Source organism: Temnothorax nylanderi, unplaced genomic scaffold (assembly GCF_030848795.1).
Source record: "Temnothorax nylanderi isolate EJ_2023f unplaced genomic scaffold, tnyl_v1.0 TNYL_tig0018_pilon, whole genome shotgun sequence".
Classification (NCBI taxonomy): domain Eukaryota; kingdom Metazoa; phylum Arthropoda; class Insecta; order Hymenoptera; family Formicidae; genus Temnothorax; species Temnothorax nylanderi.
Window position 1 is genome coordinate 723248 of NW_027249080.1, and position 18663 is coordinate 741910.

An 18663-nucleotide genomic window follows, 5' to 3' on the forward strand; every position below is an offset into this window, starting at 1 on the left:
TTTTTGTTTTTTTACGTGTTATGTGGCGATCCATATTATTCGACAATTTGCATTAATAAAATACCATTATACATATTCAATCATAAACATCGTGACAAACCGGTTAACCGGTTAACGAGTCCGACTCAGGCTGCAATCATGCTCGTCGTATGTCCTTATATTTTTACTTATCTTCATCATCTGCCTGTTCCTTCATCGCGATCTAATGTCACACAATTTCCCGTAGCCCGTAGCCACTCCCGGTAAATAAAGTCAACCTGAGAACGAACTCGCTTTCGAACGCTTTTCTGAAACCGGTCCGGAATTAGTTCTCCGCCTCCTCGGAGGAGACTCGGCCGTCCCTTTTAGCAACGTAATTGTTTTCGAGGGGAACAAACGCGCACCGCCTCTTCTACTTGCACCCACACCAGAACGATGTCTTTTGTTTCCGAGGCACCGAAGAGAGCCAGGGTTCCCTTGGTCCAGGGAATCCGGAAGTCGGCGGAGTCACGTCGTTAATAAAGGCACGATGAGCGCCACGGTTTCTCTTTAGCCAAATGTACGTGACATTTATGACGAAGAACGATATCGTAAAGACATACATTTTCAAGCCCTTAGTATTTCTCTCTCTGCTTTTTTCTCAGTTGCTACGTGTGGGCGCTTGATATGATTGGATGAACGTAAACATAACGCTCTCCGATTCTCTGTTATTATTATTCTCATTATTATGTTTACCGCTTCTTCATTTTCTTGTTTTTCCTCATCTATGTACTCAGGATCGAAGATAACGGTGGTCTTGCGCGATAAATGTTTGAGAATTCTTATACTTAAGAAAACATTATTTGCCGAAATTAATTATTTTCTGATTTTGTTACAATTATTTTAACTTCAATTTTATTGAGTTTATTGCTTACTTTGTTAGATTGAAATCAAATAACATATAGGTTCTGCATTTCTCCTGATTGCGAACATTTTTCGGACTTTAGGTAGAGCTTCAGTGTTACCTTACAATTCTAGAGAGCCCCGCATCAATTCTTTTCCAGTTTTCGTTTTTCTCCCATTTGTATCACGGTTTACCTAGGTACGTGTACTCGCGCACGCGGTCTCGACCGCAGTGGAGTTTCCTCATCCCATCGTGATCGGCCGTAATGATCTGTGCGGTTTCCATCGGCGTGAAATATGCGACATTTACACACTCATTTCGTCTCTCCTCGATACGCGAGTGAGTGAGGGTACCTGCTGAGCGTTATTCCGTTGGGTCGTGACCTTAAATATTCGCGAAAATAGACCGAGTTGAAATTCATACAGGTCCTAATATTGTCTAGAATCTAATAGAACGTTGGTCGTTATATTTAAATTATACTACTCCAAGAAATCATAAGACAGATAAATTATATATTCTTATATTTTATACATCATTCTTATCCTTTTGATATATAAAAAATAAAATTAAACGATATTAAAATAAAATACTAAAGGATATCCAAAAGATAATTCCACGCGTTACAAATGCAATACAGAGCGTTGCGCATAAGCTTGTTGACTTCATTCTTATAAGATCGGGTCAATGTTTTTTCGAAAGGATCTTCGGTTATTTTATTTGTAGATTCAAGCACATATTCTCACAGGTCGCTAGTTTTCTTCGTGTTCCAACGTTGTCCTCTTTCGATTCGAGTGGACACAGGCCGGAGGTCAGTCGTTTGTAAAGTCGATGCGTAACCCGACCTGACTACAGGCACGTCCCGCAGATCGTAGCCTGCTGTTTTTATCTGGCCGTATTTCAGGATGATTCCACGCTTAATGCTCCCTCGCCAACCCGTCTCGCCTCTTACGAGGCGATACCGCGGCCACGGTGACAACTTAACCCGGAGATTGTCCACGTATGGTGCCGTGGCTGTGGCTTTACGACCGTGTCGAACCGTCAACTTCGCGGGGATGCCTCTTCGTGGCGCGTCATGTGCTGTGTAACTTTAGGAAATTTTAACACTTCGCAACAATGTGGTAATAACTCCCGCTATCACAGTAAAGTAAGCGATGGGAGTATTAAGCGCGTCACCTCAGAAATAAGAACGGAAGATCATTGCGATGCAAAGCGGTGAAAAATAACAAAATCTTCATTAAATATAACATACTTGAATATTATGCGTTACACACATATTTACACATATTGAGCAATAAGCTAGTTCAAACATACCCCAGGTATAAATAAAAATTTCTTACATAGTTGCGCCTAACATGTAATTAGTGATTCTAAAAACTTCGCGCTTCTCAAATCGTAATTTAGTGTGTAGCAAAAGTGATAGGTCTTTATGCAGGAACACACGTGAACCGTGAAGGACAGATTCTTCGGGCATACATGGAGAGCCTAAACTGTCGTGCTTATCGCTCGAGTTTATGATTCTGAAATACTGTTAAGTAGTACGCGTACCGCGAGCCCGTACCGGTTAACTGGCGGGAATTAGCAGACCATGTCTGCGCGCGAGGCCAGAATATTTCTTCAAAGAGGATTATTAGCTGCGCAACAGTCGAACGTACATTCTTAACGAACCTCGTGACAGTTTAACAGCACGGAGATATCCGATGATTTTATTGGCAACGTTATAAAATACGAACTTCCCCTAGATAATATTTCAAGACTTACGTCATCTCCTTGTTTATTTCAATCATGAGATCGAATTTTCCAGTGATTTAGTTTTATATAATCAGGCGCGACAACGATAAAATATTGAGTCACATTTTATTTACGATAAATGTCGTTCCACTTCACTTTTGCCAGGAGGTCAATCTGTGAGAAATAACTTACGTCGTGCAACTTCTGGATTTATATGCATACGGCGCTTGACAGATTCTATCAGCCAGGCTGCGGAATACTGTTCGAGACAAATCACGGTGCAACCAGATACCGGCTTTTGTAATGATCCGGACTAAATCATCGGCGGGGCGGTAATGGATTTCTGAGGAAGTGGCAGCCGATTATTACCGATTAGATTGATGTGGCGCGGTGTATCACGTCATTATCTAAATTATATTACGCCGAGTCGCGCTTGATTTTTCACCGGTCTGAGTTATAGCGAATCGAATCGGGTCGACCTCGCATAGCGTATCGCCTTTTTGCGGTTTGTCGCAAGTATCGTCTACGGCTACATGAATCTATTGCCCTTTTTCGCGGCGACTTAGCCACGGCCGCGAACGAGACTTTATTACGAGACAGAACGAGAATAATTTTCTTCCAGAACGTGGCGTGGCGCGGCGCGGCGCGGCGCGACACATCAATACGTTTTCCGACGATAAGTGGATTCCTCGATCTGTCCACTGACCTTTGATCTCGTGCTCTGCAACGCGTGAATGTAAAAATAGGCCGTACACGGCGTTACCTTAGCGGGCAACCTCTGGCACTTTTGCCATCTTGGATACCGGTCTTGCGACAAAAAGACTTCATTATATCGGGCAGATTAATAATACGAGCCGTCGGCATTGGCGAGCCAGTCTTCCAAGACTGGACAGAACAAATATCGGATTAACCAATTAAATGGTATTTAAACCATATAAAGTAGAATTTTCCTGGACCGAGAGAAAGGGGGAGGGTACATTAACGATCGTCTTAGTGCTGCGCTTAGTGCAGCGAACGATAAGATCGAACGCGCACGAGAAAGACGGATTAATTGCCATCAGCGCGGAGTTAATATTGAGGTGGTAATATGTTAATAGGTCACGGTATCACGACATTTTATTGTTAACGTTTAATGAGATCACTGATATCGATCATAAAGGTTACGCGGCAGATAGCGACTAAAATAACGTAGTGACCTTTATGATCGCGTATATGATACCGAGACATAATGGCCAACGGTGTATAGTACAATACTTTTTTGTGACCTAAAGTCATTCCGTGTAAACTGAGTTATCTATGCGCCGCGATCGGTAAGCTTGTTTTACGCAACGACTGTCACAATTCCATCACATGGATGTTGTTGTTTCACGAGTTTTTGAATAAAAATCAATTTTGTTATTTTCATATTTACATAATTATCACACTACCACGCGTAAGTAGACATGCGTTTATTTTTCAATTAAAGACATAATGTTGTAAAAGATGTTTTGGGATAGCAGAAAATCTTTTTTGCTTGTCGGTTCATAAAAGTCTTTAATATTCTTCTCAATTTGAGAAGGTTTCTCGATGATTGCAACACTGGTGAGCTTTCCCTTCAAGAGGCGAGTCGTTTTGCAAATGGTTGTACCTCGTTGAGTCTAAATCAACTCAAATCATACCTCGTACATTCGCATACGCAAATACTCGACGCCGTATCATCGCGTTTCGCGGCGGAGACCATCGTCATCGCGGTATCGTAATTAAAGCATGCGCTTCCATAACAGTCAACGCAAATGAATCTGGTCTGAGTTGCGTTTAACGCGCGTCCGAACGCAAGGTCGATCTCACACGCACGCAACACGGAATACAGGGTGTAGATACACGGCTCGAGCTTATTGCCTACGAGTGACTGCCCATCGAGCCGGTGAACCCCGATGGAACCCTTCTGAACGAAGCCTTCGAGAGAGGTTGAGCCAAGGTGGCGGCCCCGGGGCGTCGGGTCACCCAGATTTCAATCTAGATACAGCATTCCACGGTTAATTAGTACTGGCTGACTGGCCGTGAGCTCCGTCATTGGGCCGAACTCCTGCTACGCGCGTCTACTCCGGCTATCCCCAGCGTCCATCGTGAATCACGCGCGAGCGTATGCGTCGAGTCGGCCGGCTGCGGCTGTGGCTCGTGTGCACGCGTGTAGGTATATGCGCGCACCGGTAACCGTGAGTCGTATCTATACCTATGTGCGTGTAGTACGCCGTTCGTTACGCGTAATGCTTCGCGTGTCTGTATTTGCACGGGCCGGTAGTCGAGTTCGACTCGTTGTCAGGCATGCGAGAAGCGGGCCCGATATGTATCTGGCCAACTGGTTCGTTTCGCGGCACGTCGATAATTTGACGGCAAATATAAGCGGCCTTTATTTTGGCCAGTTTGCTCGGTCCGATTTAGATGATTAGACGGACTCGTAGCCCGACACGCGCTCGTGTTTCGTAATTGAGGTTTTATCGCCTGGCTCCTGAAACTTTATTTCAGATGTCGAGGATCTTGCAGATTTAGGTACTGCATTAAAATAGTTGACTAAAAGTGAGAATGCATGCGCGCTGGCTTATCAGATTTAGAGAAGAGGGAGATTTGGATAGTAATATACAAATTAATTTTGTAGTCATCAAGATTTTTATTTGTATTTTTATTCCTTGCAAAATTTACGATTTATTATCATGAGCAATGTCTGAAAGTCATTCACTTAGATCGTTATCTCATTGTCATAATTTTTCCTGTCTGCGAAGCACGCGTAATACTTGCAAAATTTATGGACAGAATTTTTAGACATCCGGTATAATTCCGTAACGAAATGCGCCATGACAGTGAAGACAGTAAATCGCAGTGAGTCATACGACAAGCTAATTTGATACGAATCAAGTTATTCCTGCATTGTCATAACTTTCCTTATCTATGAAACTTTCAGCAGAAATTCACATACGGCTCGTGAGAGTCGCGATTCTATCGAGTAAAGAGATAAACGAAAGCATATATTAACAACAAAGTGAGAACTTGATTATGTCAGTATTAACATATATGTCTTCGATCTATATAAAATTTTCAGTTTAGATTGTTATATTAATATTATTTAGGGTTCTTCAGAATTTGTTTTTAATTTTAATGATATATCTTAAACTAAACTAAAGTCGACTTCTTTTTAACAAGAACGACAAACATAAATATTATTTTCGTAATTTTTCGGTGAAATTTCATGTGTTTATCGTGTACTTTATCGCACACAGTGCAGAGGCATTGTGCAACCGCGATAAATCTGCAAAACTCGGGCGATGTTTCTCGCTTGGAAGGCGAGGAAGACATATTGCGGTTTCGGAAGAAAGATAGAGCTCGGAGAGGGAAAAAAACGGAGCTCGCGGCAGCCGTGTCGTGCGCCAGGAAACGATCTCGAAAGGTGCGCGAAATCGAGAGACTTCGATCGATCGCACGACGTCTCGCGCGAGATGCAGAGAAATTTCTCACCGTCGCGTTTCTCCCTGTTTCACCTCCAGTAACACGACGGAGAGCAAGAGCGCGCCATCGCGCGCAAGAAAAAACGAAGATATACGCGCGACACGCGAGTACTCTCACTCTTACTCGTAAACAGAAGGTTTCTTTACGCAAGTAAGGAAAACGCAGTATTTTTATTCTTTCCGCAAGACAAAAATCTTTTTCTTTCATTTGCGTCGCTCGGTGTCATTCGAATTTTAATTGATTGCTGAATTAAAGTTAGCGTTACGGTGATATTAAATGGAAATATCACGAGACCACAATCTGGGCATAAACGGATGGATCACCGGCATTCCGAACGCAAGATTTTCAATCGCTGCTCTCGTAGTCACGCGCGATCTCTCGCCTAATCAAAATCGCGAATTCTGAGGGGCGGATAATTACGCTTCTACCACCATCAATTACAATTACGAACAGGGCAGAAATCGCCGACGTAAATCCATCCCTGCAAAACAATAATCCTATCCCCGGTATATAGCGTAGCCGGAGACTCGGTCGATCTTCAGCGGGATCAAGATCTTAAGGACGCCCGGAGGTTGCCTTAAGGTCGAGGAAACAACGTGCAGGACAGACGGCAGCATCAGCAGCAACAGCAGCAGCGCACAGCAGGCTGCAGGAGCAATCTCCCGGACAATTAGCCCGCAGTTCGTGACGGGTACCTCCTCCTGGGTCCTCGCCCGATGCGCCTTTCTGCTTCTTCTTCTACTTCTTCAGCCGCCCCCTCGTCCTCCCACCTCGACTGACCAGGATTCCTCCTCTTTCTCGCTCGATTCGCTCCCTCCTCGTCGCGGCCTTTCCTCCACTTCTCGCGGCCTCGCCCTACCACTTTTCTTCTCTTGAGAGAGAGAGAGAGAGAGAGAGAGAGAGAGAGAGAGAGAGAGAGAGAGAGAGAGAGAGAGAGAGAGAGAGACGCGAGGGAGAGAAAGATGGAGAGAGAGAAAATAGGAACGAGAGAGAAACAAAGATCTGTGTGTCTCTTCTTCCCAGAGAGAGAGTCTCGGAGATCCTACACTCTACCTGCCGTTTATACCCTAATGACCTGGCAGGTGCGGCGCCGGCGTGCCCTCTTCGTACGGGGCCACCCGGTACGTGATGCATCCGAAAAGGTCCGTGAGATCAAAGCGTGTCTCGCCTTAACGCATCATTTTCGGAAAAGTCGACTTCAAGCAGCTGGTATGTCGTTCAGAGAGAAAGTTTGTCGAGTCCAGTAAAAGACTCCAGAATATTTTTCGTAAGGAAAGAAAGCGCTAGTTTGGAGATACCAAAGACATAAAAATTATTACACATATTATTGCATCAGGTTAAACAGATTTAGTTTAGTAGTGTTGTACAATAATCACGGTTGTTTCTTCGCAAGCAACACAGATGACGATTGAGAAACCTGTCGCAGCTGATCGTTATTCTTAAAAAAAAAATATGTTCATCTCATACGGTTTCTTCGCATTTCCCTTCGAGTTTGTAACCGACAACGACAGCATGTGCAGTGATTTTCGCAATACTAATCAATACGCCAACTGTTACTTTCGAGCCGACTGTGCATGCATTAATGCCGCGTTGTTGCACGGCAGTTTTGTATTGCGACGACATAAAGACAAATGATGCATTCTGGAGAGGGAATACAAAAATCTTTTTGAGGCGGATAGAGTATTAGAGGCGAGTTACACGCGAAGAATAGCTCTACGAACTTTCATGAATTAAGTTCATTACTGCATCGTAAATAGCGCGATTTCTTTAACGATACATTAGATATAATCTTAATTGGTTCTCGCGGCGATCCATTCCAAATTGGAATTACCTTTATCAATAGCAATGAAATATTTATCCTTGAATCGTCTTACCGACGTCATGCCTGGGAATTTATCTACTACCGCGGAGATGTTCCTTTCGTTTTCAATCTTTCTGACGATTATCTGCGACGCTCTTCGTAAATACATTCGCTACTTCTGCTTTTTTATTTGTTTATCTAAAGCACTGAATATTATAATCTGCACTGACTTGCACTTACGAAGTTTATACTGCTATCTATAAGAGGGCTTTAGAAAACTTAAGTAGAGGTACGATGAATGAGTAGTGAGGGATGAGTAGTAAATCTGATTAAAGTGAGAAACTCTTTTGAATCTCAACAAACGTAAAGTTGCCCCCGTCGCCCTGTGTATCGCCTCGTGGACACCTCTCGGGCTGTGAATTTCCTGCGAAATAATAACAAGGGAAAGGATAGCTATTTTTTCTTCATTTTCATCAGAGCGCAGTGGCTTCGCAGAAAAGCACATGACTACGATGACAAATTGACACAGTACTCCCAGCGGAGACGCCGCTCGGTAGGATCGGCGGCCCTCGATCATTCAGGATAATTAATTATCGGCCGGCCACCACCTCCTAGGCGATCGTGCCGATCGTGGCGCGCTTGGCAAAAGCCTGAGAGAGAGACGTGTGGCGTGGGCGAGGCGCGAACGATCCATTCATTATACGCCATCGGCGGCCTCTCGCGTCTCCTCTCCTGCCTGTCGTCTATTCCGTCTGTATTTCCCTTTCGTTATTGTCGCGTGCGCGCGCGCGCGAGTGCGAATATGGGACACGATCTTTCATTATCGCGTGCGTAACAAATCGTTTGTCCTCCGTGACCGACATTGCTCGAGACAGCTCCGTTCGTACCGGCGCGTGTCCCTCGTTATGTTTCCACGTGAGACTACAAGTCGTCTGACAGAAACACTTACGAATGTGTTTGTACGAACACAAGTGCCAAATTAAGAGCAGAAAGAACGAGGTTCAAACGAGTTGGCAATACGAAGCAAATTGCGCTTTATTTCCTCGCGCAATTGGATCAATAAGGCACGCTATATGTACGTGTGAAAAGATTCCGGAGACGATTGCTTCGTTAATATGGTCGGACAGTTAGTGATCGCCACGAGGTGATTAATTACGAAAGGCTCGCGACGTTACAGCGCCGAGAAGAAGTAGGGTTGCGCGCCAAGACGGGAGAGCGAGATCTAAGAAGGAGATGAATTAAGAAAACGTGGGAGGTGTGAACAACCCATTAATTATACCGCGCGTAAGCTCGGTTACGTTCCGTACTATTGTGCAATCTGAATGGTCTAATTACTCGTTAGCTTCTTGCGTCTGTAAATTTTATCGTAAAACTTTCGAATAGTAGTACTTCTTCTGGCTGTTAGCAATTTTTATGTTGAATAATTTTTTTTGTACGTAAAATTTTCGAAATTCAAAATAATTACGATTATGCTTAGGATATATTGCCAGCTTATGTGCGATATTGAAGCGATAAGGCGAACCTTTATAAGCTTCGAGAGAAATATAGTTCCATCAATACGTTTTGAATGAATCCTACGGAGATATACTGAAAGATGACCATCGATCATTACGACGCGCACGCAACACACCTCGAGCGGCAGTCTCCAGTCATTTTCCACGGTGATCAAATCGATATTCTTAATTGATTTCATAATTCAACCTCCGCTGGCTACCTCATCACATCATCGGTGACAGGAAGATGCGACGCGGTAACAACCCAGTCGTTTTACGTGATAATTCATGGTCGTTCAGGAACAGTTTATCAGCTTCGCGAACAGATGCTACGTGCCTTAGTGCTTTGTGAAAAGATATCCCACGACATGCTCACGTCGATAGCAGGAAACCGTGCGATAAAACACGTGTTCACAATGATTAGCTCTGCATTTCTATTGTTCCGCTGAACTCTGCTCCTTTGTCGTCAGTCAGCAAATATTCTGAAAGGCTTTGCTGGGCTTTGCGCGACAAGTTTGAAACTTACATGCTTCAAATAAAACAGTGAGAAGTTGTTTATTATTTCGATAATTTCACGAAAGTTGACATATATTTTTGTCGGAATCATTCTTCGAAAAACATTTCGAAATTTTAATAGCCAGCGAAAGTAAATTTAATTAACTGCGAACAAAAATTCTTCAATTACATAATCCCTTCCTTCGAAGCAGCGCGAGGGTACTAATGACCGACGACACTCGTGTCCTTTATCGCGATCTCCTGAACCGCCGCGGTCGAAGGAATTCGATTAGGGCAGATTAGTCCGGATGCAGGATCGTCGTTTCAGGATACTGTTCAGCGCGGTCGTGCGGCTCTCGGAACGAGACGTCAGATCGCAAAGACAAAGCCATCCATCCGAGCGGCCAAGAGGACGGGCACATTCCATCGCCTTACGAGGCGTCGCACGCACACTGATGCCGGGGGCCTAACACAGGGATCCACACACCATACATACGTACCGCCGCGCGCCGGGTTCGAACCTGGAAGCCTGCGGTTGCGTCTACGCCGTGGGGTCACGTGACCTCTCTCGAGAGAGAGGAAAGAAACGGACGGAGCCGGGGTGCGCTCGGGGTCGTAGCTCGAACCTGCCCACCGGGGCCCGAGCAATCGTGAGCCCGAAAATGGGACTAACGATCGTCCAAAGTGCTGGTAATGTTCCGCGGCGTACATACGTCGATCGCGCGCGTGCATGCGTGTGCGCTCGCGTGCGTGTCTCGTTTGGCCGAATTTCGGGCATCGGGATGCCCGGCTGTAATTGGGCTGAGAAAGAAGGAGCTAATCGTAGAGCTCGATAATTCGTACGTTGTTGCAGATATTTTGACGGTGACTCGGAGCGATTCAATTATCTCTCGGAGCATTTCGGCCGCCTCGCGCCGACGTCGTTGAATCTATTCGTTCTTGGCCCGCGGCCCGGATTATGTCGGGTTCTGAAGTTCGCTAGGTGAATAGGTAAATTTGATGAGTCATGGAAATTTGGAATGTGCATAGAAACTAATTACTAATTATCTAAGTTGTCTCTCTCTTCTCTCTCTCCTTCTCTACAAAAAATTTTTCTATGTAAAAAGAATCGTATAGAAAGTTTTCTATAATTATACATACTCTTTTCTAGTTATATTTTTACAGTATCGAATGTCTCGAAACGTAGAAAAATTCGAATTTTAGTCTTCAAAGATTCGAATTTCAGTCTTTGCTTCTCTTTTTAATGCACTCTGATTACAAATACCTACCGATGAAACGCGTTACACTAATTGAAGGTTCCTCAAGAGACACACTATATGTATTAATCCTTCAATATCATTTTACAAGATGATCTGTGTATGCGTGAAATTATGAGAAAGGCGACACCAGCTAGCGTTCTTTATCTTGATCTTCTGGTTTGACACCTAAAGGAATATCGATGTCAACGTCGTCTTGCGGTGAACGTCTTTTCTTTTCACTCGTCTCGTTGATCCACTTTTTCGTTCGCTCTTACATCCAAGCCGATTCCTTTTTTTTTTTCGATATTCCTCGAAGAATCGTCGTCTGAAGCGCGCGAAGGGCTGAGGTTGAAGGAGGAGGCTCACGTTCATTCGTAAGCTCGTGGAAGATACCGACCTCAGAGCGAGAAATCTCCTCCATGACCTGAACCGGTCCGCCTCGCGATCGTTCTATGCGGGTCAGCGGTTCTCAGCTTTAGATGTAGCGGAGTGGAAGGCAAGTCAGATAGAAAAAAGTGGAATCTATACATATACAAGAATCGATTATCTTTTTAAGAACTGACGTTGTCAGTATCTTTAATAAATTAAATCTTTCTTTTTTTTCCAAATCAAAATTAATTAGTGCGTTGTTTGAGCAATCATGAGTATGATAAATGACTGTCATGGCATATACATAAGACAATTAAAAAGTAATCATTCATTATTATCGTGAAATTCTCCTGCATTTTTCTGCAGGATAAATTCTGTTTATAACTATCTTTTGTATATATATGAAATTTTGATTATGTTTGCACGGAAATACGTTTGCAGCTCGCGTAGGCAATATGTAGGTGCATGATGTGATTCTTCCCTTTTGAAAGGCGCGAGATTAGTTACGGCGATGTACCACGCGGAGGTCAATAAGATTCACCCCAGATCCTGCCAATAAAGCGCGGCTCGCTTGAAACTGAATCCTCGTATCGCGTAGGCCGGAAGTCGTCGCGGATGAGTGCGAGTGGCGACCGCGTTCACGAGGCGATCGATCAGCAATGAAAGAGAGTCGGATTCGATAAATTAAATTACGAGCCGCGCATCAAGATCGTTAACGTACGATTCGTCGTGGAATCGAGGATCGATTGGAAACGCGCGAGGCAGGGCAGCAGCATTGCACGAACACTACCGGTCCGCGTGTTTGCTCTCTTGTTGCTATAAACAGCAGTTCACTGGCAGTTGCGAACTATAATACCCGACACAATGTAGACTAAGTATGTCTAAAGACTTTTATATAATACGTTATGCAACACGGTTACTTATAGAATAGGGGGTTAGAGCCCGCAGTCTGTTGGTGACTGGCACGGTAGCTACTTTCGACAATGTTGCTCTCATTCGAAGAAATAGCGAATCGCTATTTCTTATACGATATTACGTCATACTTATAAACATACTTGTTTACATCCATTATCTTTATAACGATTAATATTATTGATTAAATAGGACTTAAATAACAAGATTTGTAATATTTATCAGGCTGTATGAAGTGTCGAAAAGTACGATAAAGCAAACCGAGCGGTTACATTCGATAAAGCGAGGGTCGTAAAGCTAACGAATTTTATGTTTCCAAGAAAGGTTAATGAGCGCGGGCCATTTCCACAACAGTGTTGGCAACGTTTCGTACATTATTGTTTTACGATCGTTTCGAAGTACCCCGATTTCGCTTCTTCCGTATCGGTGAAGAAAATACCCGCCGCAGTTGATCTGGGTGCGAAATGTTTCGGATGTTTTCCTCATCACCGATCCCAAATAAGAATTTCTGCGCATTTATTTCTCAAGTAATTCGTAAAAATTAGTTCGATTCTTGTCCGCGCAATGTGTCTGAAGGTACTTGATGGCTCACGTGTCTTTAAACATTTCCTCTGGAAATGTGATTCTTTGTAACGAAGATTACTATAAGTCATTCTTCGTCATACATATCCACGAATAAATAAACTGAGACAGTTTGAGTGTTTTCTTAGGGTTTAAATATACTGTCCGACCTACTTTATACCTACGCCAGATGTAACGTTACGTCTACAAAAGCTAGATAGCGCTGAGGCAATAAAGAACTTTTATTATAGATACACAAATGAAATATCCATTCTTAAAAAGCAGATTATCTTATTTTATATCATAAAATATTTTATATTTTATTTTATTACAAAATATTGTAATTTTTTAAATATAAAACTTCTAAAATTTTTAGCAACAACAGAATTGAAGCATAAAGTTTAAGTTTGATTTGCTATGCTAAATACTTATATTTCATATTTGTGCGTAATGCTTAATCGACGCATTAAACTCAATTAACTTAGATTGGTAGTCCACGAAGCAGAAATACATATCATTAATAAATTGTAAATAGCTCCATCCCGCAAAAGCAGTCACAAAACGTAGTCATAAGACTTACGTAAGCTATATTATATAATAGCGCAACGTGATATATCAGTAACTCTGATCCCTGCGGGCAAATAAAACGCGCGGTCGTAGCGAATAACAAGCGAAAAGAAGAGAGAAACGTCACCGACCGGGCCACCGACGCGGACGGATCACCTCGTCTTGTACCAGAATGCCGGTTTGTGTGCAGCCGTTTTGCCGCGGCTGTTAGATTGCGCAACGCAATCTCCGGCCGTGGAATCGTCGTCACCTTCCTCGGTGACACGTCACCTCTGACTCTTGCACCGCGACGTGCCGCCTCGCGAGGAGCAGCATACGTGCTCGCGCCGCTCGCGCGTATCACAGCGCGTTTCTCGAAACGGTCTAATCTGCACATTGCTGCATATCTGTTAGCGCGTCGGGCACGTATTTCTTTCACTGGAAAGTCTTTCATCTAAGATGCACCGAGACGAGGAGATAGGCCTCGTTACGTCTCTTCTTTTAACTCGCGGAAGCGAAGAAAAGACGTTTATATATACGCACGGTCGGTTACGTGTTCCTGCAGATAACAGAAATCTCAGTGACTAGTAATAGTAAGAAAAATCGTGGCAAACTATTTTTCGTCGCTGAGCTTATCAGCTTCCGCTGATAGTATTTCGAGTTATTTTTTTGTACAAGTTGTATGTTTTTAACTTTCTCACGAGCTCTCCTTGGCTGTCAAGGCCAAAAGGTCTTGTTCGACCAGACATTTGTCGATATATCAGTGCAATCTTAGTCTGAATGTATTTTTTGTACCTTTCACGGCATTGAAAATTAACTTAATTAATCGAAAATTGATTTACAGGCACTTTTGCCTGAAACTATCTTTACCGGAATATATTTTGTATTCGAATAACAGTAATTTTGATACACGCGCGCGCAGATCTGATAACAAACAACAAGCATACGCATTGTGATGTAAACTGACGGGACACAAGCTTTCACGTAGAATTATTCTCCTCGCGATTTCCTTATAAACGGATCAACTAGGCTTGACCTTTGGCCATAATTACACGGAGGTCAAAGCTTTAATGGCTTGGCCTACGCAATTGTTCTCGAGAATGCAGCGTGCGTAAATAAGCAACGACTCGACCCTGACGCAGACAGCCTCTTGTTCGGTGACCATGCGTTTGGTCCAGCGTGGTTCATAGACCAACGACCGTGACGCTCACTTAAAGCTTAGCCGCACGTATTCCTCGATAGAACTTCGTGTTCTTTTTGTAAAATGCAAATCCTTGTACGAGGGAGAGGCCATGATGTGTGAACAGGATTGCGAAGAGCCTTGCAGAGTGCATTATGTTGAGGACACTCTTGTAGGAAAAAATAGATATCTCATTTAATACACATTTTTTTTCATGTAATAATTATATAAACGATAATAAATGATTTAATGATTTTAATGTTTCAAAGTTTAAAAATATTTGATACGTGAATTTTAGATATAGACGCATATAATGACAGCATCAAATTCTGCCGTTAATATATTAGAAAGATACGAGTCAATATCTTCAATTAATGTCTCACACATTTACATATTTATTTAGTAAGACGTTCTATTTACTGTTAAACTTTTTTTTTCTAATTTTGTAATATATAGTCTTTATATTACCGCGAAATGTTTTCCCTATCGTAATTTTTTCAGAAATCTATCGCGTAATTATATATTATCCGACATGGCGTTATTATAGTACGTATAGGCTGCGTTTGAACACAGCAATCATTGCGCATTGGTCGAATAATTCACAATTGAATATGCCGATCTCTATCTTATTCATAAATGCACGTCAGACTTTTATTTTTTATCGCCTTAGGCACGGGCGTCTCCCGCATTCTTTCGCCGATTCTTGGACTTTCGTTTCAATCGGTATCGGTTTTGCAAAAGCGTTTAAACGTATTTATTCTTCTTTGTCAAAAGTAAACTATCTAATATTACCTTTTTAATATTATTCAGAGGTGTTATTATTCAGTATTTTATAACTCTAAAATGTAAATTTAAAAATAATCTCAATCCATGATACATATCCACGATATGATGTGCTATATCTAGACATTATTTTATTCAAAACCAAGATGTCTATATTTGATAGAAATGCAACTTTTATTTTAAATCGGATGAAGCCGGATAAACTTTTATACTTCTGTTTCAATATAATTAATTTTTTTGAGTAATTAATTCCTTATTAATTTATCATCTAATTGTTATTATGCAAGTTTCATACCATTGCTAAGTTGCCAAAAAAGAATTTTCATCGAACAAGGTTGCATCGGGAAAGATGCAAGTGAGAGAATGATATCGGACGAATGCATTGGGGAACAAGTAGATGTGTATGTGTGCGTGTGTGTGTGTGTGTGTGGGGAGAGATATCTCGTGCAGGAATTGTCGTAAATGTCTTCATCCGTAAGATATGAGGAACCGTGGGCGTTTGTAAGCGCACTGATCTTCACGTGGACAATACTTTCGGATATGTTAACTTCGTAGAAAGAGTGGGTGAAGGCGGGATAGAGACAATAGGGCATCCCGTACTCGAGATACGTGAAGACAAAATTCGACGAAACGGTCGAGTTTCCTTGCGAAATTACTGAATGCGCGAAACAAGCCACTCCTCTCCAATATCGCGCACTCGGATGGATCAATCTCCATAAAAGAAACAGAACTACGGACGAAGCGCAGATCGATAAGTTTCGATTTGCCGATTCTGAGCTAAATTGAGTTGGCGGGAGAGTTAAAAAGAAACGAGAAAAGTACGTTTTTGAAGTAATCTTGTCTTGTCTTGCGAGTTGTAAACCTGCAATGTAAAATTATCTGTCTATACTACGTATGGTTGTGTGTCGTTTTTCCATATCTCATCTAAAATATGGATTTTGTTCACGAGGTATCCTAACTTTTGACGCGAGGTATCTTAACGCACGTGCTTCGATATCGATGTGACGTTATTCCATTTGAATCAATTCCTCTAAGTTTGACATTTCGGCATTATGTTATCCAGCTACGTTCTATCCGTGAAACGTGATTGCGTGTCGTGATACCGCTCACAAATCGTGTAAATTTCTCTCGCGTACGATTCACCAAGTCAGACAATCGGCTTTTCTCCACAAGACACAGACACGTATGCTGGCCGGCTGTCTCGCTCACCGCCTCCCAGTCGTATTCCTGAAGCGGTGAAATTCCAACGAGGGGTTCGGAGCTTAGAACTCCACGTTGCGTGTTGGCGTTGCACGTGGGTTGGGCACCACGTTGAGCCCTCAGCACAATGATATATCCTGGGCCGCGTATACGGGAATAGGTCGAGACCCCGGTGTGTCAGAGGTGAAGCCGCACCCTGCATTGTGTCCTGCCCACGTGACCGCCGTGCAAGTCGTCATTCGTGTCAGCGTGAATCTGCTCCGTAGAGCCGAAACTTCCATCTTAAAGCCGGGAAACATTTGTCGCGCGTATAATTACGATTTTATAATTATAATTATGATATCCAATAATAATTCTCCCGATTAAGCCATTATTTTCTATCGATTTATACTATTATTTCATTGGATACAATTCTGATTAAGTTGTATTGTAATAATATATTGTTAGAAACGGGTCACGAGTTCAAAAGGTGGTGTATACCTATCAATCAGTGACAAAATGCTAACTCGACCGAATCATAAATAAATATATCATTTGGTTTAACATACTAGCTTAATTATCATGGGTTATTGATTAATTCGATCACCGTGTCAGAAGCGAGCTACACCCTGCATTGTATCGCCTACGCAATTTCTCGTACTTGGCCTGGATAAATATATCGTTTCAAGTATCGCTCGGTTCGTAAAGGTCACGACTTGTGTTACCATTTTCCGTACTATCCGTTATTGCGTGGCTGTAAAGACGTATCATTAGTCACAAAGCAAAGTCAATTGCACGATTTTTCAAGTCACTTCAGCTAGCTTCGTTTTTTTTTGCATAATCACCCGGCGTTATACTACGTAAGAAAATAAGAATCGTTGCATTTTAATATTGATATCATTGAGATGAGATGAATTTTTTTACTTTTTATACTCTTTTTTTTTTACAAGCTGCATCATCGATAATTTTATTTGAGGCGGAATAAACGACCGCGATCGAGTAACAGGTTCTATAAATGTTTTGTTTTGTAAAACAACCAGGAAATATAATTTTTTAACGTTTTGTGAAACTGCGAACATTATATTAACCAACTTTTATTATTTCTGTTTCAGGTAAGCAGATTGTTTTGCGTGGAGATACGAGAGACACGCTGAGCGCTGAGAGAACCGCTCGAGCGCTCGCTCTTCTCGTGGAAATCGTGCCCAAGGTACATATACCGACTCGCCACGATTCGATCGCAACGACGAAGTTCGGTGGTGTACGTCGATAGCCGTATTTCTGTCTCGAATTACTGCATTTGTCGGCCGCGTACCCCGAGGAATTCTCACACTTTGGTGCGCCTCGATCGCGAGGAAATCTAAAATGAAACCCCGTCCGCTGAAAGTGCAACGCCTAAAGACACGTAGGTTGAGAGATTTATAGGAGCGTTGACCTTTCGCGCTTTAACGTGACTGTTTCGCGCTTTTTTTTCCATCGAAGAACCCCTTGTACGTTTGCGCATAAAACGTAACGGCGAAATATTCCACGGTGATTAAGCCGATGATCTATATGGATTAATAATTCAGCCGTACCGCGGCTTTCAAGAATATTATACGAATTAGAGAAGGATAGGGAACGTATAATTGCAGATAAGTATGTGGTGAACTATAAGCAAATAAAACTCTGAAAAGACGCGGAATCGTTGCGCGTAATTAAATATTACGATCGGTAGCACACGATAATCACCTAATTGTGAGGGATTCGAGACTAAAGGGTCGAGATCGCAATGATAAATTGCGCGAGGCGGTCGCTTTCAATCGTGTCCCTCTTATACAGTTGTTCCATAACATTTGACATGTTTGGTCGCAACGCTAATCACCACATTTGCGACGTGAGCCAATTATGTCGAGCAATACGAGCCACGCCAACGTATCATTAATATCACGTTTCAGTGCATTCCGTCGTTCTCGTTACGAACCGCGGACCGGAGGATCGACGAGATCGATCGGAGAGCCACGGCACGTTCGTCTCGATCGTCAGAATTTATTGAGCCGCTA

The 18663-nt window shown here is 42.7% G+C and overlaps 1 protein-coding gene across 3 annotated transcripts in view; it reads left to right on the forward strand.

The window, feature by feature from the left end:
• LOC139768806 (uncharacterized) overlaps positions 1 to 18663 on the forward strand; it is a 118191-nt gene that overhangs the window by 34744 nt on the left and 64784 nt on the right. The window contains exon 1 of one of the 3 annotated variants that reach the window (XM_071699372.1): positions 17867 to 18029. The exons of the other annotated variants lie outside the window; for them this stretch is intronic. Coding sequence (XP_071555473.1) covers positions 17990 to 18029 — 40 coding nt within the window. The 5' untranslated portion in view covers positions 17867 to 17989. Of the gene's footprint in view, positions 1 to 17866; positions 18030 to 18663 lie in introns of those variants that run through there. 3 annotated transcript variants of the gene reach the window in all.